The 24,672-nt window shown below is 43.2% G+C and overlaps 1 protein-coding gene across 1 annotated transcript in view; it reads left to right on the forward strand.

Moving 5' to 3' along the window:
- The window catches only part of LOC130277499 (mucin-5B-like), a 180,479-nt gene that overhangs the window by 116,967 nt on the left and 38,840 nt on the right, over positions 1 to 24,672 (forward strand). The window contains exons 10-12 of the mRNA XM_056528174.1: positions 19,097 to 19,235; positions 19,536 to 19,646; positions 20,550 to 20,619. Coding sequence (XP_056384149.1) covers positions 19,097 to 19,235; positions 19,536 to 19,646; positions 20,550 to 20,619 — 320 coding nt within the window. The remainder of the gene's footprint in view (positions 1 to 19,096; positions 19,236 to 19,535; positions 19,647 to 20,549; positions 20,620 to 24,672) is intronic.

Here is a 24,672-nt window from a genome sequence, read left to right on the forward strand (position 1 = left end):
AAATCTCCAGGAAAATAAGCATGATCGGAGCTGTAAGAGACAGCTCCGACCAGCCTAAAGGATAGGAGCGAGGTGGCAGTTTTGCCACCCCCTCCTATCCCCTGGCAGTGGTCGGTCAGGCTGACCACGAATGGCAGGAGGGGGAGGGGGGGGGGGGGTTAGAGTTAATTTCCCCCCTCTCGAAGTCGGTGCAGAGCGGGCGGAACACGGGCGGCGAGGAGGGAGCATGGTCCGGCTTTCCCGGACCTTCGGAGACTGCGGAGGCGGCATCCCGGAGCAGCGGCTGCAGCAGGAGCGGCGGCTGGAAAGTGCGGCGGAGAAGGCTGCAGTGAAGATCGCAAAGTGATCTTCACTGTGGCCTTCTAAAAGCTGCAAAACTACAACTCCCAGCATGCCCACACCACTGTGTAGTGGTCTCTAAACTGTGGTCCTCCAGATGCTGCAAAACTACAACTTCCAGCATGCACTGACGGTCTGGGCAAGCTGGGAGTTGTAGTTTTGTAACATCTGAAGTGGCACAGTTTGGAGACCACTATATGGTGGTCTCCAAACTGTAGCCCTCCAGATGTTGCAAAACTACAATTCCCACCATGGCCAGACAGTCAGGGATGCTGGGCATGTAGTTCTGCAATATCTGGCCCTTCAGATGTTGCAGAACTACAACTCCCAGCATGCCTGGACATTCTAGGCATGCTTGGAGTTGTAGTTTTGCAACATCTGGAGGGCTACAGTTTGGAGGCCACTACTTTGCGGTCTCCAAACTGTTCTTCCCCAGTTGTTGCATAACTACAACTCCTAGCATGCCCAGACTGTCCAGGCATGCTGGGAGTTGTAGTTCTGCAATATCTGAAGGGCCAGATATTGCAGAACTACACGCCCAGCATCCCTGACTGTCTGGCCTTGCTGGGAATTGTAGTTTTGCAACAGCTTTAGGCACACTGGTTGGGAAACACTGAGCTAGAGTCTGTTTCTTAACTTAGTGATTCCAACCCGTGTGCCTCCAGCTGTTGCAAAACTACAACTCCCAGAGTGCACTGACAGACCGTACATGCTGGGAGTTGTAGTCTTGCAACAGCTGGAGGCACATGGGTTGGAATCACTGAGCTAGAGTCTGTTTTCTAACTCAGTGGTTCCCCACCAGTGTGCCTACAGCTGTTGTAAAACTACAAATCCCAGCATGCACAGTCTGTCAGTGCATTCTGGGAGTTGTCATTTTGCCACAGCTGAAGGTTTACAGGGTACATTCACACGGGCGGGTTTACAGTGGGTTTCCTTCAAGGAAACTTACTGTGAACCCCTGCCTGTGTGAATGTACCATAAAAACACTACACTACACTAACAAATAATAAAAAGTAAAACACAACACATACACCCCCTTACACGTCGCCCCCCCCCAATAAAAATGAAAAACGTCTCATATGGCAGTGTTTCCTAAACAGCGCCTCCAGCTGTTGCAAAGCCACAACTCCCAGTGTTGCCGGACAGCCATAAACTCTCCTGGCAGGCTGGGAGTCTTACAACAGCTGGAGGAACCCTGTTTGGGAAACACTGCTGTAGGGTTTTGGTGGAGACAAGCCCCATCTTTGTAACTGGGTCCGCCCCTATTGCAAATTCCTAATTTAGGCCTCAAATGCGCATTGCGCTCTCTCTCACTTCAGAGCCCTGTCGTATTTCAAGGCAACAGTTTTGGGCCACATATGGGGTATCTCCGTACTCGGGAGAAATTGCGTTACAAATTTTGAGGGGATTTTTCTCCCATTACCCTTTGTAGAAATGGTAAATTTGGGGAAAAAAACTGCACTTTAGTGAAACATTTTTTTTTTCCATTTACACATCCGAATTTAATGAAAAGTTGTCAATCACCGGTGGGGTGTAAAGGCTCAGCAGACCCCTTGTTACGTACCTTGAGGGGTGTAGTTTCCAAAATAGTATGCCATGTGTTTTTTTTTTTTTTTTTTTTTTTTTTGCTGTTCTGGCACCATAGGGGCTTCCTAAATGTGACATGCCCCCAAAATCCATTTCAGCAAAATTCTCTCTCCAAAATCCTATTGTCGCTCCTTCCCTTCTGAGCCCTCTACTGCGCCCGCCAAACACTTGACATACACATATGAGGTATTTCCTTACACAAGAGAAAATGGGTTACAAATTTTGGGGGGCTTTTTCTCCTATTACCCCTTGTAAATATTCAAAAACTGGGTCTACAAGAACATGCGAGTGTAAAAAATGAAGATTTTGAATTGTCTCCTTCACATTGCTGCTATTCCTGGGAAACACCTAAAGGGTTAACAAACTTTCTGAATGTCATTTTGAATACTTTGAGGGTTGCAGTTATTATAATGGGGTAATTTATGGGGTATTTCTAATATGAAGGCCCTTCAAATCCACTTCAAATCTGAACTGGTCCCTGTAAAATTCCGATTTTGAAAATGTTGTGAAAAATTGGAAAATTGCTTCTGAACTTTGAAGCCGTCTGATGTTTTCCAAAAGTAAAAACATGTCAACTTTATGATGCAAACATAAAGTAGACATATTGTATTTGTGAATCAGTATATAATTTATTTGAAATATCTGTTTTCCTTACAAGCAGAGAGCTTCAAAGCTAGAAAAATGCAAAATTTTCTATTTTTTCATCAAATTTTGGAATTTTTCACCAAGAAATGATGCAAGTATCGACAAAAATTTACCACAAACATGAAGTAGAATATGTCCCGAAAAACATTCTCGGAATCAGAATGAAAATTAAAAGCATCCCAGAGTTATTAATGCTTAAAGTGACAGTGGTCAGAATTGCAAAAAATGCTCCTGTCCTTAGGGTTATAATGGGCTCCGTCCCCAAGGAGTTAAGCTATGCCTACTTTTTCATTTTTGCTCTTTAGTTTTTTCCTCCTCACCTTCTAAAAATTATAACACTTTCAGTTTTCCATCTACAGACCTATATATAGGCTTGTTTTTTGCACTACCAATTTTACTCTGTGATGACATCAATCATTTCACCAAAAAATGTACGGTGAAACCAAAACCAAAATTTGTGGGACATAATTTTTAAAAAAAGCACCATTTTGTAATTTTGGCAGCTTCTGTTTCTACGCATTGCACCTTTCAGTAAAAATTATACCATATCTTTATTTTGTAGTCCATGCAATTAGAATGATACCAACTTATATAGGTTGGATTTTGTTTTACTTATGTTAAAATATGACTATTTGCACAAAAATTTGTGATTTAAAATTGTCATCTTCTAACCCCTATATTTTTCCATATACAGTGATGTGTGAGGGCTCTTTTTTTTTTGGGCTGTGATCTCGGTTTTTATCGGTACAATTTTAGTTTTGATGGTACTTTGTGGGTTTTTTATAAATGTTTTGAAGGTATGCAAAGTGACCAAATATATGCACTTTTGGACTTTGGTATTTTTCTACGTATATGCCGTTAAACGTATAGTTTAATTAACGTTATCTGTTTTTTGGTTTGGACATTTACGCATTCAGCGATACCACATATGTTTATGTTTATTTTTGTTAACTTTTTCTTTCAATGGGAAAGAGCTTATTTCCCTTTTTTTACACTATTTTTTGTCACCATAGGCGACTATTACATGCAATCCTTGAACTGCATACATTGTTCAAGGCTATGCTATGCCGTAGCATAGCATTAATCAGTGTTATCGGTGCTCCATTGCTCCATGCTGCTGAGGCTTCCTGAAGCATCGAGCCACCAATTGAACTGCAAGGAGGCAGGTGAGGGCCCTCCTGCCATCCTCTCAGCTGATCGTGAAACTGTGGTTTTACTGTGGTGGTCCTGATCAGTTCCACTGAGCTTCCGACACTGTTTTGTTTTTGTTTTTTGGATTTTTTTTTTTAAAGATGCCGCAATCAACTTTTATCGAGGCGTCTAAGGAGTTAATGCCTGGCATCACCTTGAACGGGTTAATGCTGGGCATCACAGTGAAGGGATTAATATCGGGCATCACCTTAAACGGGTTAATGCCGGGCATCACTGTGAAGGGATTAATGCCAGGCATCACCGTGATTGGTGATGTCCGGCATTACTTATTGGTCCCGGTGGCTATCCTGAGCCCGTGTCATAGAAGGAAAGCAGGTGCAGGGCGTACCTGCATCCTTAACCCCTTACGGCACTGCTAAGAAGTACTAAGCACACAGCGCCGTACATTTACGGCACATCTTTCCTGGATCGCCACGTCTCTGTAGACGGTGATCGGAACGGGATGACTGCTGACATCTATCAGCAGCCATCAAGGCATATTGCCCATTTGCCCCCCCCCCCCCGTCCTGAGACCCCCAAATGTCGGCGATAGCGGCAAATCGCGCGTCAATTCAGACCTGCGATTTCTTCTATTCCCGGTCAATTGGGTCTCTGGGGACCCGGAAAAAAAGGGTGAATTGGGATGTCCGAGACAGCCCCTTTCACCCATACCAAGCAGGAGTGAGGTGGGACGGGTGCCTCCTCACGATCACGTGACGGATCGGTCGGAACGACCGATTAATCACTGACCTGCTGGGCGGTGATTGGGACAGCGATCGGAGCGGAGATCCGCGCCGGCGGGGGTCTCCTACCTTGCCCTGGTCCAGCGGGTGTCCCCTCAGAATTGGTGGCGGCGACAGGAGCAGCAGGATCAGTCCCTGTGGCAGGATACAATGGCGGCAGGCTACAGCAGGAGGTGTGTCCTGTTCACCTTCTACTATTGCTTAGCAACAACTTGCAGCATGCAAAGCCGAAGAGCATGCTGGGAATTGTAGTTTTGCAACAGCTGGCATTACAATAACAACTCCGAGCATACCCTTTGTTAGTCTGTGCATGCTGGGGGTTGTAGTTTTGCAACAGCTGGAGGCACATTTTTCTATGAAAAAGCGTGCATTCACTGTTGCATAACTACAACTCCCATCATGCACAGACTACCAAAGGGAATGCTTGGAGTTGTAGCAGTGTGCCTCCAGCTGTTGCAAAACTACAACTCTCATCATGCCCTTCGGCTATCAATGCATGCTGATTGTTGTAGTTTTGCAACAGCTGGAGACACATTGGTTGTGAAACCGAGTTTGTTACCTAACTCAGTGTTTCACAACCAGTGTGCCTCCAGCTGTTGCAAAAATACAACTCCCAGCATGCACTGTACATGCTGGGAGTTTTGCAACAGCTGGAGGCATACTGGTTGCGAAACACTGAGTTAAGTAACAAATTCTCAGTGTTTCGCAACCAATGTGCCTCCAGCTGTTGCATAACTACAACTCCCAGCATGTATGGTCTGTCAGTGCATGCTGGGAGGTGTAGTTTTGCAACAGCTGGAGGTTTGTCCTCCCCCCCCCCCCCCCCCCATGTGAATGTACAGGGTACATTCACATGGGTGGGTTTACAGCAAGTTTTCTGCTGCAAGTTTGAGATGTAGCAAATTTTCCGCCACAGCTCAAACTTCCAGCTCACTCTCACTGTAAACCCAACCATGTGAATGTATCCTCAATACATTACACTACACTTACACAAAATAAAAAGTAAAACACTACATATACACATACCCCTACACAATTACCCCCCCTCCCAATAAAAAAAAAACGTCTTGTACAGCACTGTTTCCAAAACAGAGCCTGCAGCTGTTGACAAACAACAACTCCCAGTATTGCCGGACAACCACTGACTGTCCAGGCATGCTAGGAGTTTTGCAACAGCTGGAGACACCCTGTTTGGGAAACACTGCAGTTGGGTATGTTTGTGGTGGATTCAAATCCCCAATTTAGGCCTCAAATGCGCATGGTGCTCTCTCACTTCGGAGCCCTATTGTATTTCAAGGAAACAGTTTAGGGCCACATATGAGGTATCTCTGTACTCAGGAGAAATTGTGTTACAAATTTTGGGGGGCTTTTTCCCCTTTTACCCCTTATGAAAAGGTTAATTTGGGGTCTACACCAACATGTTAGTGTAAAAAAAAAAAAATTTTTTTACACTAACATGCTGGTGTTGCCCAAAACGTTTAATTTTCACAAGCGGTAAAAGGAAAAAAAGACCCCTAAAATTTGTAACGCAATTTCTCCTGAATACGTAAATACCCCATATGTGGGCGTAAAATGCTCTGCGGACACACAACAAGGCTCAGGAGTGAGAGCGCACTATGTACATTTGAGGTCTAAATTGGTGATTTGCACAGGGGTGGCTGATTTTACAGCAGTTCTGACATAAACGCAAAACAATAAATACCCAGATGTGACCCCATTTTGGAAACTACACCCCTCACAGAATGTAACAAGGGGTATAGTGAGCCTTAACACCCCACAGGTGTTTGACACATTTTTGTTAAAGTTGGATGTGAAAAAAAAAAAATTTCACTAAAATGCTGGTGTTACCCTACATTTTTCATTTTCACAAGGGAGAATAGAAAAAAAGCACCCCAAAATGTGTAACCCCGTTTCTTCTGAGTAAGAACATACCCCGTATGTGGATGTAAAGTGCTCTGCGGGCGAACTACAATGCTCAGAAGAGAAGGCATGCCATTGGGATTTTGGAGAGAGAATGTGTCTGAAATTGAAGGCCATGTTTGTTTACAAAGCCCCCATAGTGCCAGAACAGTGTACCCCCCCCCACATGTGACCCCATTTTGGAAACTACACCCATCATGTAATGTAATAAGGGGTACAGTGAGCATTTACACCCCACAGGTGTCTGACAGATTTTTGGAACAGTGGCTCGTGAAATTGAAACATTTTATTTTTCATTTGCACAGCCTACTGTTCCAAAGATCTGTCAAACGCCAGTGGGGTGTAATTGTTCACTGCACCCGTTATTAAATTCTGTGAGGGGTGTAGTTTCCAAAATGGGGTCACATGTGGGGGGTCCACTGTTCTGGCACCACGGGGGGGCTTTGAAAATGCACATGGCTCCCGACTTCTATACCAACCAAATTCTCTCACCAAATGCCCAATGTCGCTCCTTCTCTTCTGAGCATTGTAGTTCGCCCGCAGAGCACTTTACACTTTTTGGGAGGCTTTTTCTCCAATTACCCCTTGTGAAAATGAAAAATGTGGGGTAACATCAGCATTTTAGTGAAAAAAAAATCTAATTTTCCAGTCCAACTTTAGCGGAAATTTGTCAAACACCTGTGGGGTGTTAAAGTTCATTGTACCCCTTGTTACGTTCCTTGAGGGTGTAGTTTCCAGAATAGTATGCCATGTGTGTTTTTCCGCTGTTCTGGCACCATAGGGGCTTCCTAAATGCGACATGCCCCCCAAAAACCATTTCAGCAAAATTTGCTTTCCAAAAGCCAAATGTGACTTCTCTTCTGAGCATTGTAGTGCACCAGCAGTGCACTTGACGTCCACACATGGGGTATTTCCATACTCAGAAGAGATGGGGCTACAAATTTTCTCCTATAACCCCTTGCAAAAATGTAATTTTGGGGAAAAAACAGCATTTTTGTGAAAAAAAATTAAAATTCATTTACACATCCGACTTTAACAAAAAGTCGTCAAACACCTGTGGGGTGTTAAGGCTCACCGGACCCCTTGTTACGTTCCTTGAGGGGTATAGTGTCCAAAATAGTATGCCATGTAGGTTTTTTTTGCTGTTCTGGCACCATAGGGGCTTCCTAAACGTGACATGCCCCCAAAAATCATTTCAGAAAGACTTGCTCTCCAAAATCCCATTGTCGCTCCTTCCCTTCTGAGCCTTGTAATGCACCCACAGAGCACTTGACATTCACATATGAGGTATTTCCTTACTCGAGAGAAATTGGGTTACAAATTTTGGGGGGCTTTTTCTCCTTTTACCCCTTGTAAAATTTCAAAAACTGGGTCTACAAGAACATGAGTAAAAAATGAATATTTTGAATTTTCTCCTTCATTTTGCTGCTATTCCTATGAAACACCTAAAGCGTTAACACACTTTCTGAATGTCATTTTGAATACTTTGGGGCATACAATTTTTATAATGGGGTCATTTATGAGGTACTTCTAATATGAAGACCCCTCAAATCCACTTCAAAACTGAACTGGTCCCTGAAAAATTCTGATTATGAAAAATTGGAAAATTGCTGCTGAACTTTGAAGCCCTCTGATGTCTTCTAAAAGTAAAAATATGTCAACTAGGGAGCGTGGCTTAGCGAGCCATGTGAGCGGCTGCTGAAGCGCTGAACTCCACTGGGAATCCGCTCAATTATCCTGCATTTGGCGCAAACCATCCTTTGTTCCTTACCCTCAACTGTTTAAGAGGGTGCCCAGACAGTGCAGCTCACAGAATGGCCTGGCGCAAACGAAATAAGAAGACCCAGGAGTCGCCGGAGGACAGCGGGGCCGAGTTCCCTGATGACCCGACACCATCTTGCCCGGAGGTCCTGGGTATTGCTGAGCGCCTGCAGCGCTTCACCCGAGTTGCGGACCAGACTTGCGGGGGCCCCGACACCTACCTGGGGTGAAGAGGCACAGGAAGGAGCTGACTGGCCGGCTGCAGATGCGGACGTCTCTACTGCTGGGGATCTGCGCCACGCTGCTGCTGCTACTACTACTACTGATTCAGGAGGTCAGTCTTCCTTTAACCCCCTCTGTGCTGGAGCGCAGCCTGCTGCTAATGGGGATTCCTCCACCACATCTGTTCTTTTGTCTGCTGGCCCTGCCACATCTCTCCCAGCAATATTACCTACTGAGACTGTTCCTGCTGCTGCTGCAGGTCCCCATCTGCATGCTAACCCCCTGAGTGCTAGTGTGGAAACTGTGCCTGTAACTGTCCCTTCATCCACATCTCCACCTCCTGAACCCACTCTGAAGGACATATTCCTGGCTATATCCAAGGGCAACACTGATGTTAAAGGGGTTATCCAGGAAAAAACTTTTTTTTTCATATATCAACTGGCTCCAGAAAGTTAAATGGATTTGTAAATTACTTCTATTAAAAAATCCTAATCCTTTCAGTACTTATGAGCTTCTGAAGTTAAGGTTGTTCTTTTCTGTCTAAGTGCTCTCTGATGACACGTGTCTTGAGAAACGCCCAGTTTAGAAGAGGTTTGCTATGGGAATTTGCTTCTAAACTGGGCGGTTCCCGAGACACGTGTCATCAGAGATCACTTTGACAGAAAAGAATAACCTTAACTTCAGAAGCTCATAACTACTGAAAGGATTAAGATTTGTTAATAGAAGTAATTTACAAATCTGTTTAACTTTCTGGAGCCAGTTGATATATATATAAAAAAAAATTTCTCCTGAATAACCCCTTTAAAAGGCTTCTAGGTGGATTGCGTGATGATATTAATCTTATCCGCCATGATATGCAGAAAGTGTCCGAGCGTGTCAGTGCTGTTGAGGAGAGAGTGGGGGATTTGGAGGACCAGGTCCCTTCACTCAAAAGGGACATGCTCCGAGTGTTTAACCATCTGACTGCTCTTTCCGCTAAATCTGACGATTTGGTAAACCGCTTAAGGCGGAATAATGTACGCCTGGTGGTCGTCCCAGAAAGGGCTGAGGGCCATGACCTGGGGGACTACTTTGAAAACTGGCTCCGTAATACATTTGGTAAAGAGACTCTGACACCCCTGTTTGCGGTAGAGCGCGCCCATATGGTGCCCACTCGTCCCCTTCCACCTGCGCCCCACCCAGAGCTGTCCTTATCCGGATTCTTCACTATAAGGACAGGGACATTATTCTTTGTAAGGCCAGGGACATGGACTCTCTCTCCATCAATGGAAGTCATGTCTCACTTTTTCCGGATTTCTCGGCTGAAGTCCAGAAGAAGCGTGCTAAATTTACGGATAATAAACGCCACTTACGAGCCCTGAATGTAGTGTACTCTATGCTATACCCTGAACGCCTCTGTGTGGTTGCCCTTGGAACTACTCATGTTTGAAACATCAGTGGCGGCTGGATCTGCACGAGGCGCAAATACGACGTGCCTGATTTTGGAGGGGGTTTTCTAAAAGACTTTTCCTGTGTTTGCTGGTTATGTGGACATGTTTGGGACTCTTGGGGCCTATGTCACATTATGCTCACAACACGCAGTCGGGAATATACTGTTGCTTGCGTTAGGCCTTAATGCTTACTGTTTTGTGCTTCTCTTTGTTCCCTGCTCTGGGTAATTGCATCCTGGGCACCCTACATTATTGCCAAATGTCTTTTCATACTTTCCTGATTTTTGACTCCGCTTTGAGCATGGCATGTTAGTAACTTGATCTGTTTTTTATATTCTCTGCTCACCCTACCTGGGCTATTTGTTTGCCTCTGGCGTTGCAAGTTGCGACTGTTCGTGTCTTTCCTTCCAATTTTTTGTGCAGTATGTGTCTTGCCAGTCTATGTTTGATCGATGCGCCTGCCCTTCCATGTTGTCCTTTCTGTCCCTGCCTCTGTGCTATGGCTCTTGCCCTGAATATGATGGCGCGGTATGAGCGGGGCTTTGGTGCTCCCGTTCAGAGTTCTGCTACTTGTTATGTGCCTCAACCCTATTTCCCTGCTGTTCTATGTCATTTCACGTCTTGCCATACGGACTCTGTTGGTGTCCGCTGTTTCCTGTTGTCAATTATGTTTTTGCATTTATATAATGGCTAGTGATCTGACTGTAGTGGCGTGGAATGTTAGAGGCCTCAATGATCCTACTAAGCGTCTAGCTGTTTTTCAGGCGCTTAAGCCTTCTCAACCTGCTGTATTGTGTCTCTCAGAGACTCACATGACTGACGATACTAAACATATGCTAGAAAAACCATGGTTTGGCCACACCTTCCACGCCACCTATTCGTCTCATGCTGGAGGGGAGAGTGTGCTTATTAATAGAAGTATTATGTTTTCCTGTGTTTCTAGTTTAATTTATCCGGAGGGCAGATTTGTGTGCCTTTATGGTGATTTTACTCGTAGTCTGAGTGTGCTGGTGGCACTTTATATTCCCCCCCCATTCTCGGGCAATGCTTTGCGCAGAGTGGTGTCCTTCATTTCCTCTCTGCCAGATGCAAGGCTCTTGGTGGTCGGAGACCTCAATGGTGTGCTGAACCCTACTCTTGATAAGTTTCCTAACCGGGGACAATCTGGAATCTCTGGATCTACTAGTCTGGCTAGGTTTGTAGAAGAAGTGGGGTGGGAGGATCTGTGGAGGAGGCGGCATCCTGCTGATTTACAATATTCTTGTTATTCTAGTTCTCATGGCACGCTTTCCCGCATTGATCTTGCGTTAGGCAGTGAGTTAATTTTCCTCTGGTTGAGTCGCTGGAGTATCTTCCCTGTAATCTCTCTGACCATTCCCCTATACTGTTACGCCTTACATTTACTCCCCATCCTGGACAGCGGGTTCTCTGTGGCATCTGAACCCTTTTTGGCTTCAGGTACCCTCGGTGGGCCACACACTTGAGTCTGATACAGACGCCTTTCTCGAGATCAATATGGAGACCGCCTCCATGGGTATGGTCTGGGATTCCTTAAAAGCATATGTGCTGGGCATTCTGATCAGGGATATCAATACTTGTAAGTCTAAGAATAGGGGGATCCAAACTTCCTTACAGCAACAAGTGCTCTTAGCGGAACAACAATTCCTTGGGGACCCCTCTGACCAGAATAAAGATAGTTGGCAGTCTCTGCAGAGCCTGTTGGACATGCATAATGGCGGACAATAAGCGTTTTCAACAACAACGATATTTTGAAAATTGTGAGAGCAAGAGTTGCTTGCTGGCTCGTACTGTCAGGGCCCAGCAGGGATCAAATTGCATTCGTTGCATCTGTGATGGGGCCGGGATGCTGGTCCAGGATGATAGGGCTATTCTGAATATATTGGTTTCCTTCTATGAAGAGACCTATTCTTCTAAACTGATGCACGATCTCACAGCTATTGACCAATTTGTTTCCGGCATCCCGCTCCCGGCCCTGTCGCAGACTCAAAGAGATCTTCTAGAAGAGCCTATCACTATTGAGGAGTTATCGACGGACTTCCTAATGAATATTTAAAACAGTATCAGGAAGCTTTATTGCCCCGGCTATTGGAGGTTATGCGGGCTGCGGTGGAGGGGGGGGCCTGCCTGGGTCTATGTTAGAGGCTATTATAGTGCTGTTATTGAAACCAGGTAAGGACCCGCAATCTGCGAGCTCCTACAGACCAATCTCCCTACTCTGTTCTGATGTTAAATTGCTAGCGAAAGTCTTAGCCAACCGACTTTTGAGGGTTATAACTTCACTGATTCATGGGGATCAGACGGGTTTCATGCCCGGGAAGTTGACAGCAGATAACATTAGGAGGCTCTTCTTGAATTTTCAATTGTAGCCTGAAAATGCTGCTTGCAGGGCTGTGCTTTCACTCGATGCTGCCAAAGCTTTTGACAGTGTTGAGTGGAATTTTTTTTTGGAGTGTCATGCGACGAATGGGTTTTGGCCCTGTGTACTTAAAGTGGGTTCAATTACTGTATGCTGCTCCCCGTGCTAGAATCCGTGCTAATGGCCTACTTTCCCATTCCTTTCCTCTAGGGCGAGGTACACGCCAGGGGTGTACCTGTCCCCATTCCTCTTTGCTATTGCCATAGAACCCCTGGCGGTTTTAATTAGGTCATCTCCTGATATCAAGGGATTCTGTTATTGGGATTTGGAGGAATGCATTGCCCTTTATGCAGATGACATGCTCCTCTTTTTGGGGGATGGCCTACTCTCTCTAACTCCCTTAATGATCCTTATAGACTCATTTGGCAGTTACTCTGGCCTTACCATTAATTGGGATAAGTCAGCACTACTCTTTCTTGACCCCCTACCCCCAATGCCAATACTTGCTCGGGTTGGTCTCCCCATAGTCTCCAGGTTTAAATATTTAGGAGTGTATGTCACTGCCCTCCTCTCTGACCATGTTAATCTCAATCTTATTCCATTATTAGACTTAGTTCTCAAAAAGTGGTTATTTGGCGCAAGCTCCCCTTATCTATGCTTGGTAGGTTTAACTTAGTTAAAATGGTTCTTATGCCCCAGTTTTTGTATATTTTGCATAATGCTTCTGTATGGATCCCTATGAAATACTTTCTCAGGATTCAGGCCCTGTATAGGGAGCTCATTTGGAATGGCAGATCAGCTAGAATTCGTCTTGAGACATTGCAGTGTGGTAAGGAGGGGGGTGGTTTGTCTGTTCCAAACCCGTGGTTATATTTCCTAGCGTCACAAATCCAACAGTTGAAGGGGTGGGCACAATTTACTACTTTGGGGCGTACAGGATTTAATCTCAAAATGTATCGGTGGTGTAACCCCTATCTATTTGTTAGAAATGGCTGCGCAGACTCGTCCCCCGGACCTCCCCCCCCCCCAACCTTAGTCCTTATCCGTAAAGTATGGAGGAAGTTTAAAACACTCATGCATTTCCCTATTTTTGTCACATATTCTCCATTATGGAATAATCCTAGTCTTTCTGAATTGCGTCCATGCCAGACACTGCCCAATGTATCGCTCATGGGATCCTGTATCTTTCTCAGGTGTACGACAAGCCAGCATTTAAGTTGTTTGCTCAACTGCAGGAGGATTTTAATTTGGCGAATTCCTTTTTCTATCACTACCTGCAACTGCGACAAGCCCTAGACACGCAGTCTCAGGCTTGTGACTTGACTGTTGGCTCGTCAGTGGTGGTGAATTACTTATTTACTCAGATTTCCACTAAGTAAATAAGAGGCACATGAGGTGTCCCAAATTTTCTTGTTGCACCGAGTGTATCGCACTCCTGCATTTCTTCATAGGATCAGGGTGCGGCCTTACTCATGCTGCCCCCGATGCTCTATGCCCGATGCCCATTTGCTCCATGTGATGCACAATTCTGGGTTGATGTGGGGCGCTTGATTGTGAGGGTTTATGGATTTCCGTTTAGTCTCTCTGCCATGAGGTGTATCCTGGGTTATTTGGACGGGCTAGATGAGGATAGTGGCTTATACATAGGTATTAGTAGAACAGAAATAGGTAGCCAGTGGTACGATGAAAAAACTGTTTATTCAGATCCCATAAAACCGCATGCAAGTGGGACTCAGCCAGGCAAACAACAACCAATATTCAGCGTGGACGCGTTTCGGGTATGCACCCTTTGTCTCAGCACATTGTAATTCACTACAAAGACAGGTTATATACGGGCATCTATCAGGGGAAAAGGAGGAGTCAGGACAAAGTCCACACTAATTAACCCACTCCGTTGCCTCGACAGATTAACCCTAACAAACACTTAAAGTTAAAACCTGTAAGTAGTAGTAAGGTATTGTTGCACATAAAATTACACACAATAAATGCAATTATGGAACAATATAAATCCTATGTTAATGAGAAAAAAACATAAGACAAAAAAGAGAGAGAAAAAAACTAAAATAGAAAAACTGCAAGGAAAAACCGCACAATGTAGATATTGACCTAAAAGTGAAAACAATTAATAATGAAGAATCAAATCATTTCTAAGATTCAGGCCACTAGGATGAGTGGTCTGAAGATTATGTATTCAAAAGGCCTCTCTGTTTCGTAGGGTTCTAACCCGATCTCCTCCTCTCGAATGTTTACGGATACATTCAATGCCACAGAAAATCATGTCAGAGACATCACCACCGTGAACGTCCCAAAAATGTCTAGAGATAGTGGAGGCGTTCACATGGTGCGGATTGACTGCGGCTAAAATGTGCTCCTGTATACGTTTTTTTAAAAGGCGCTTTGTGCTGCCCACATAGTTTAATTTGAATTTACTACAGGATATGATACGAGCCGCAGTCAATCCGCACCATGTGAACGCCTCCACTGTCTCTAGACATTTTGGGGAAGTTCACGGTGGTGATGTCTCTGACTCCTCCTTTCCCCTGATAGATGCCCGTATATAACCTGTCTTTGTAGTGAATTACAATGTGCTGAAACAAAGGGTGTATACCCAAAACGCGTCCACGCTGAATATTGGCTGTTGTTTGCCTGGCTGAGTCCCGCTTGCATGCGGTTTTATGGGATCCGAATAAACAGTTTTTTCATCGTACCACTGGCTACCTATTTCTGTTCTATTGCCTATGCAGGAGTCTGCAGCCGTGTTGGGTGTCCTGAGAGCTGACTTTCTCTACTTTGCATAGGTATTAGTAGAATTTTGTATCAAGCCCGTAAGTTAATCGCACAACACTGGTTGAGAGCCACCCCTCCTACAGTAACTGAGTTGGTTACAAAGCTAAATCACATGATTAGGTTGGAGAAAGGTGTATATTGCAAAAGGAAGGCCATGCGTAAATTTGAACTCATCTGGGGCCCATGGATTGACATCCCGGGTATACCATCTACGTATTTACGGAGGACCCCAATGGAGGTGCTGCTGGGGGGATCTGAGAGGTCCACACGGTAATACATCCTGGTTTTTGACTGCGCTTTTTCTGTTTCTAGTGTCTTGTTGTTCCATGTTTGTCTTGGCGTACTGTGTTTCCTGGTTATTCCCCTTTCTGTGGGTTTTTCCATACAATAGTAATTGCCTGTATTACCCCTGTACGTTTCCTTGTATTGCCTGTCTTTATGTTATATGGTTCAAGGGAATGGCGCATCCTCTCTGACGTGTCTGATGGTGTGCTGCACTACTTTCTGTTTTCTTTTATTGGATCCATTGTGAAGGACAGACATGGAGATTGGGGTTGGGGGGGGGATGGGTGGTTGTTTTATGTGGGTGGGGGAGGGGAGGGGGCACCTTTTTGTATTTGTATGTTGTTTGTTTTATGCAAAACTGTTTAATAAAAATTTCTGATTAAAAAAAAAAGTCAACTTTATGATGCAAATATAAAGTAGACATATTGTATTTGTGAATCAATATATAATTTATTTGGAATATCCATTTTTTTTTTACAAGCAGAGAGTTTAAAATGTAGAAAAAAGCTACATTTTCAAAATTTTTATTAAATTTTGGGATTTTTCACCAAGAAAGGATGCAAGTAACGACGAAAATTTACCACTGTGTTAAAGTAGAATATGTCACGAAAAAACTATCTAGGAATCAGAATAATCGGTAGAAGCATCCCAGAGTTATTAATGCATAAAGTGATAGTGGTCAGAATTGAAAAAAAGGGCTGCGTCCATAAGGTTAAAAAGGGCTCAGTCCTTAAGGGGTTAAAGGGGTACTCCCCTGGATTTTTTTTTTAACAAACTGGTCCCAGAAAGTTAAACAGATAAATTACTTCTATTTTTTTTTTAAACTTAATCGTTCCAGTACTTATCAGCTTCTGTATGCTACCGAGGAAATTCTTTTCTTTTTGAATTTTCTTTCTGCCTGACCACAGCGCTTTCCTGACACCTCTGTCCATTTTAGGAACTGTTCAGAGTAGGAACAAATCCCCATAGCAAACCTATCCTGCTCCTTACAATTCCTAAAATGGACAGAGGTGTCAGCAGAGAGCACTGTGGTCAGACAGAAAGGAAAGTCAAAAAGAAAAGAACTTCCTGAGGAGAATATAGCAGCTGATAAATACTGGAAGGATTAAGATTTTAACTTTCTGGCACCAGTTGATTTAAATTAAAATGTTTTCCAGGGGAGTACCCCTTTAAAGAAAGTAGTATAGCAGTACATACAAAAATGCCATACTTAAGTTACAAAATTCTGCTGATTGTGTAGTGGCCCTGCTGGCTTACTACACCTCAGCTCTTGTTAATTTTAATGGAAGCGTAGCTGCAGTAACCCAGCACAGCCACTGCACAATGTATGGAGCTTTCTGGTTCTGGCCCTGTGTATGCGGGGGCTATGGCTGATTGACATGGATGCGGGGAGTGCATCACCCCACCAATCTATATTGATGACTTATCCTGAGAGAACCCCCTTAGTACAGTAAACTCAATGTTATTGACTATTGCTGGGCAGCGGCTGCCAAGAATAATAAAATTATGGAATGCTTCTAAAGAGGCATAGAGGCTCTTAATTTTGGGCACCAGTATATAAGAAGGAAACGGCTATGGCTATGAAGGGAGTGCAACCAAGGTAATAAAGGGAATGAGTACATTACAGTACCAAGCTTGGAAGACAACTTGTGGATACTCATTACATTGTACAAAAGCATGAATGGACAGTACAGAGATCTTTCTGATAGGAAATGTTTTTTTCTGATTGCCAAATTTAGAGTTCGGAAGGAATTTTTGACCCTGGTATGGGGCAAGTGGCATCTATCTCATAATATTTTTTTACCTTACTCTTGATCAACAGAGTAGGTTTATAGGTTGAACGTGATGGACTTTTTTCAGCCTTATCAACTATGCAACTATACACTGGCCTGATTCTTTTAACATTTCTAAGCAGCAAGCTTGGTCCTGTAATCATGTATCTGCTCGAGGCTTAAATCGTACCTGTTACACCTAATGAAAATTTTGTTCCTATATACCACTTTTTCATTTAAAACATTTTAACTTAATTAGGACTGATTACATTTTTTATTTTATTTATACAGTATAATTGATAGAAAATGCTTCAGAGAAAAACACTGGTTGCAAGGGGACATATCACCACATAAAACAGATCAATTGAACATAACCCTATTTGTTCACAACCCACTGGTTCTAATCTTATATAATAGAATGCAGATGAACCCAGGCTAATACTTGCATATGTTTCCAATACAACCCCTATCCTTCTGCCAGCAAAAATAGTCTCAAATACAGTTATGCAGCAATCACTCCACAGTGAGGTTGTGAGCTCTTAATTTGGCATAAAAATGCTTACCCATGTCTGTGTAGGAGGTGTCGCCTCCATACCCCAGCGTACCTTTTGTTCCCACTTTTTCAAGGGGCTGCTATTTCTCCTACTTCCCCAGACTATTTATATACTGATACCGGAAGTGGTACATGTTACGTGGGTGCCAGCGTCGGCACTCCCGCCACACCTCCATCCACTACTCCCTGCCCCACTTCCGACACCTTCTCATCAGCACGCAGGCTTGGGACCAGGTCTCCGAGCATGCGCACTGAGTTACAGGAGTCGGCCGGAACAGCGCTGCTAAAGAAAGATGCCACGCAAGCGTGCTGTGGAACAACACAGACTTTGATTCTATTCTTTCCCTACTAGTGATCTATGTTTTCATTAAAGTAGTATGGGGGCTCCTATGGAGGATTACTGCTCATCTTAATCATTGCCTAATCATCCATTGCAATATTGCTACGATACATTTGCATATAAAAAGAAAAAAATATCATATATATTATGTGAATAATAAAATAAGATACAATCATAATATAACATTTTTAGTTTTAGTCATCAATATAGACCTATGTCCAGCGCATTAGTCCGGTCTATTGTGCACCTAATTTATGAACTGTCGCACGGCTCTTCATAAATTTTGCCAATTTTCACATGGACTGTAGTTTAGATTTTATTTAAGGCTGCTTCAGCATGGTCTGATATTTCGGCATATTTTCGCCCGATGCAACTTTTCTGCGTAAAAGTCGCAATTGATAAATTCCGGACCGCTGCATTTTTAGATCTATTAAAGACTCCTATGCTGCAGTGAAATAAAAGTCCTCTATACCAAAAGTCACAAAAAGTCGCACAAATATAGACTGTGACTTTCTGTTCGACAATTTTAGATGGAAAAGAACAGTTATTGGTGATTGGTGTGTTTGCTCATGCAGCCTTGACAATGAGTCATCTTTTGTCCATGACTCATGGACAAGCCTGATGGTGCTGCAGGACTGGTTAGTGTCCCTGTAGGTATAAGTCTTTAATTTTCACCAGTAACCTATTAAAAGGTTTTGGATCTAACAGTTGCCATTTAATACTATTAATATTAATAACTTATTTATTCTTTGCCACTCCTATGCTTGCTCCCTAGAAGTGTCTGTTCACCTTTCTCCAGTGATGTAATGTCACCATGGCATAAGACCGCCGCAAATATTCACTGGCCACAAAAGAGATCTAAGGGATTACAACCAGTGATGGCCTGTACAGTCACTTATTGACTTGTCATGTCATACTTGGAGCCCAGTAAACAGAGACTGGCAGGGGAATTAGGGAAGTATTGGCACAGTGTACATTATTGTACCAGATAATTGTTGGCACAGTGTACATACAAATATCTTGAAAATTGACTCGAAATATCTCAAAAAATGGGTATGTTAATCTAGCCCCAATGACTGGTGATAATGTACATTGACCAAATATTGGCAACAGTTGTAAACATATTTTTTATGTTGTTTTTCAGTTTATGCTTGGGGGGTCACTGGAACTGTCGGGAGGTCCCCTGCTCTAGTACTTGTTCCGTGGAAGGTGGATCACATATCACCACATTTGATCAGGCTCAATATACATTTCATGGCAAATGTATTTACATGTTAACAAAGGTAACATTGAGGGGTTAATCATAAAAAATCTAATTGTTAAATACAGGGTGATATAACAAATGTATATAACTACCTCTACAGTAAAATTAGAAAATGTTTGCACTATTTTCTGTCGAACCTTTGCTTGTTTACACATACAAATGTGGAAGCAACTTTGCCATGACAACTGTACGTACATATCAGAAACTGTGATTCCATTTACAACATTCATATGTTACAGTATTCCACCTAGTGCCACACTAGCTCTGCAAAGTACATGGAAATTAAGTATTAAATAACCCTTTGTTCTTATTCTTTCAGCCTTGTGCAGACAGTACTTTCATGGTGAATGTTGAGATGAAAAAATGTGCTTATAGTGAAAGTGGCACATGTTTAACAAGGGTCTTCTTGTTCCTGGATAATGGATCTTATGTAAGAATGATAACTAAAATACTATGTTTATTACATTTTAGGGGGAAGGCATTGTCATATTGTTTATTTCAAATCAGTATGTTACTTGTCTTATATCTTCCAGTAAATGTTCCTACAGAACAGAAAGGTTAAAGGGATATTCCAATTTATTTAAAAACTAAACTGAAGCCTCTTAGGGCTGTGAAATGGCAAACTGCAATAAAACTTACCTCAATTGATTCTGTGCTGGTGCTCCATTCTACATTGGTGCCTATGCTTTTTTACCCTGATTATATGATTTCCCTGCCTTATGGTGTTGTTCTGAATCCACTGCATCCGATCTATGTGGCTTTGAAATGTCATCAGCAGAGGGGGGGGGGGGTGCATTGTAAGTGTAAGAACAGGGTACAAGTGCCCTAATAGGCTAAAGTTAAAATTTTAAATATATAAAAAGGGCCTGTTCACACGTACAGTATTCAACACATATTTGATGAGCAGGATTTGAATCTGCAGAATATAACATTTTATGTAAACTAATTAACTGGACACAGCTTGAAATCAACAGCTTCAAACATATTTGATGCGCTGGATACTGTACGTGTGAATAGACTTTTAGTGTTGTTTCACACATACAGTATGCAATGGAGAAAAACAAGTCAAAAGTTTTGATGAGTCTGGGTGCTGAGATACACCAATCGCTTAAACAAAAGGGGGAAGTGCTCAGTTGAGTACTCCCCTTTTTTTAAAGCGATCGGTGGGGATCTTAGCACTAATCAAAACTTTTGACATGGCTCTTCTTCTTTTTTTTTTTTTTTATATAAATGGCAGTAACTCTTTAAGTGCTCACACTACCCAGTAGAAAATAAATATTAAACTATGTAAAAGAAGCCTTATTCAGATTGTTCCCCATTCTTGTCTTCATAGGAGTTCCAGATACAATATGACAATAGTGATTTTCCGCATGTAAACTTTGACAAGGAAAAAATGGCTAAAGGTAACTTAACAATGTATATTTTATTGTAGAAAGAGGAAATATGACAAAATAGTTTTCAATTGGTGTCATGTCCAAGATTGTGATTAGGGCTACCAATTTATCTGCTACTTATATTTGGGACCTTGCATTATTGTTATTATTATTATTATTATTATTTATTTTTATTTTTTTGCAGCAGCAGAAGTAGTAGCTTATTAGCTTCCCCACACTTGTAGTTTTAGGCTTTATGCATATGGCCACAGCACTGTACAGCCTCCATTACTGTATTGCTCTGTAATACAGAAGGGGCACACATTTATAGGACCATACTGTATATCTGCATGCCTCTGATGTCAAGCAAAGTCATGTAGAAATATATATTTTTTTTATTTCCTTAGAATTTGGTCATATGACATAAATATTCTTCTCTAAGGTAATCAATTCTGGGTTAGGTTATTGAAATACTTGATGTGTGTTGTGCCTTAGTTAGAAATGAAAAGAAAAAAAAATCACTACTGAACTTAAAGGAGAACTTCAGAATATAAAATTGTCCCCCATACTGCCGGCAGTAAAAAAAAAATAAAGATGTACATACCTTCCTTCGCTCCCCCGGGGCCTCCGGTAACCGGCTCCGTTCTCCGCTGTGATCCTCTTCCTGGTTGCCGGTGGTCGGCGAATCATACTGCGCTTAGTCAATCACCGGCCGCAGCGAAGTCCCGACTCGGCCGGTGATAGGCTGAGCGGCAGTGTGAGAACGCTTCAGGACACAAAATTATTTACTACACTTGCTGCCGAGGGCCGAAAACGTCACACTGCCGCTCAGCCTATCACCGGCCGAGTCGGAACTTCGCTACGGCTGGTGATTGGCTGAGCACAGTATGACTCGTCGACCACCAGCAACCAGGAAGAGGATCGTGGCATAGACCGGAGCCGGTTACCGTAGGCCCCGGAGGAGCGAAGGAAGGTATGTACATCTTTATTTTTTTTTTACTGCCGGTAGTATGGGGGACAATTTTTATATTCTGGAGTTTTCCTTTAAGTGAAACTCTTATTTAAAACTTAATAAAGTGGACCTGTCAGGGGAGTAAATAAGCTGATGGCTACACAGGGCTAGTCATAATGGTTCCGGGCATACCTTTTTTCTTTTAATACTCCTCTCCTTTAGTGAGATAGAAGTATTTTTGTTAATACAGTATGCAGATGAGGTTCAAGTGCTCAGGATTTGTTACCCAGTGTGACAAGAGCCCACGCAAGTCCAGGCCATGTCTGTGGCTGTCAAGATGCAAGGCTATAAGGGATGAAATAGTAAAGGGTGCCATCATGAAGGATTCCTAGGAACCGAATTACCAGTAAATTACCAGTAACTTTATTTTCCCTAGTCATCCTCTGTGACAACACCACCTGAATAATTCCAAATAACACCTACAGCTGAACCATTGCTTGAATAAGGCTTTTACCTGGAACTTCTGTAAGACTCTTGGGAGAAATGGTATTGGTGGAAAGGCATATATACAGTGGGGATCAAAAGTTTGGGCACCCCAGTTAAAAATTTGTATTAATGTGCATAAAGAAGCCAAGGAAAGATGGAAAAATCTCCAAAAGGCATCAAATTACAGATTAGACATTCTTATAATATGTCAACAAAAGTTAGATTTTATTTTCATCATTTACACTTTCAAAATAACAGAAAACAAAAAAATGGCGTCTGCAAATGTTTGGGCACCCTGCAGAATTTTTAGCATGCTCTGCCCCCTTTGCAAAGCTGAGACCTGCCAGTGTCATGGATTGTTCTCAATCATCACCTGGGAAGACCAGATGATGTCAATCTCAAAGGTTTTAAATGCCCACACCCATCTGATCGTGCCCCAGCAATCAGCACCATGGGTTCTTCTAAGTAGTTGTCTAGAAATCTGAAACTGAAAATAGTTGACGATCACAAAGCTGGAGAAGGCTATAAGAAGATAGCAAAACATTTTCAGATGTCAATATCCTCTGTTTGAAATGTAATTAAGAAATGGCAGTCATCAGGAACAGTGGAAGTTAAAGCAAGATCTGGAAGACAAAGAAAAATATGAGACAGAACAGCTCGCAGGATTGTCAGAAAAACTATTCAAAACCCACGTTTGACTGCACAATCCCTCCAGAAAGATCTGGCAGACACTGGAGTTGTGGTACACTATTCCACTATAAAGAGATACTTGTACAAATATTGTTGTCAGGATTCGGCAGGTTGGTGGGGGATCATCCTCTGTGTCAGTGAGGGATTGGCGTGGAACGTACCGGTGGACCGGTTCTAAGTTGCTACTGGTATTCACCAGAGCCCGCCGCAAAGCGGGATGGTCTTGCTGCGGCGGTAGCAAACAGGTCATGTCCACCGGTAGCGGCTCAACCTCACTGACTGCTGAGACTGGCATTGTACAGAAGGACAAGGCAAGAGCAAGGTCGGACATAGCAGAAGGTCAGGGCAGGCAGCAAGGTTTGTAGTCAGGGGCAATAGCAGAAGGTCTGGAACACAGGCTTGGAACATACACAAAACGCTTTCACTGGCACAAGGCAACAAGATCCGGCGATACCAGGAAGGGGAAGTGGGTTTTTATAAGGAGGACACAGGTGCAGGTACTGATTGGGCCAGGCGCCAATCAGTGGCGCACTGGCCCTTTAAATCTCAGAGAGCTGGCACGCGCCCCCTAGGGAGCGGGGCCGCACGCGCCGGGACTGAGCGGACGGAGGACTGGGATGCGAGCCGCGGGCGGGCACGTCCCGCTACGCGGGTCGCATCCCCGCCGGAGACAGTAGTGCAGCGCTCCCCGTCAGCGGATCTGACCGGGGCGCTGCACGGAGGTGAACGCCGCGAGTGCTCCGCGGAGGAGCAGGGACCCGGAGTGCTTGGCGTAACAATTGTGTTCATGGTAGCGTCATCAGAAGAAAACCTCTTCTACGTCCTCACCACAAAAATCAGCGTTTGAACTTTGCAAATGAACATACATGCCTGATGCATTTTGGAAACATGTTCCGTGGACCGATGAGGTTAAAATTGATCTTTTTGGCCGGAATGAGCAAAGGTATGTTTGGAGAAGAAGGGGAACAGAATTTAATGAAAAGAACCTCTGTCTAACTGTTAAGCATGGGGGTGGATCAATCATGCTTTGGGGTTGTATTGCAGCCAGTGGCACAGGGAACATCTCACGAGTAGAAGGAAAAATGGATTCAATAAAATTTCAGCAAATTTTGGATGCTAACTTGATGCCATCTGTGAAAAAGCTGAAGTTAAAGAGAAAATGGCTTCTACAAATGGATAATGATCCTAAACACACCTTGAAATTCATGGGGGATTAAATCAAGAGGCGTAAACTGAAGGTTTTGCCATTGCCTTCACAATCTCCTGACCTTAACATAATTGAAAATCTATGGATAGACCTTAAAAGAGCAGTGCATGACAGCCCAGAAATCTCAAAGAACTGGAAGACTTTTGTAAAGAAGAATGGGCAAAGATACCTCAAACAAGAATTGAAAGACTCTTGGCTGGCTACAAAAAGTGTTTACAAGCTGTGATACTTGCCACAGGGGGCAGTACAAGATATTAACTCTGCAGGGTGCCCAAACTTTTCCAAAATGCCATTTATTTGTTTTCTGTTATTTTGAAAGTGTAAATGATGGAAATAAAATCTAACTTTTGTTGACATTATTATAAGAATGTCTACGCTGTAATTTGATGCCTTATGGAGATTTTTCCATCTTTCCTTGGCTTCTTTATGCACATTAATACACATTTTTACCTGGGGTGCCAAACTTTGATCCCCACTGTAATGGATTGAAGTACCAATTTTGAGCCATTATATCTATTCCCCATATTTCTGTTAAGTTAAATATGTTTTTATTGAGAGATTGTTCTCCTGGGGCAAATGTTTGCCTGTTTAAGTAGTCTGCTTGGAGATTTAGGGAACCTTTCAGGTGAACTGCTGACAGCAGCTGAAAAGTACTGGAAGGATTAAGATTTTTTAAAGAAGTAATTTACAAATTTGTTTAAGTTTCTGGCACCAGTTGTTGCCCTAGCCCTGCTCCCCTTCTATAATG

Source organism: Hyla sarda, chromosome 6 (assembly GCF_029499605.1).
Source record: "Hyla sarda isolate aHylSar1 chromosome 6, aHylSar1.hap1, whole genome shotgun sequence".
Classification (NCBI taxonomy): domain Eukaryota; kingdom Metazoa; phylum Chordata; class Amphibia; order Anura; family Hylidae; genus Hyla; species Hyla sarda.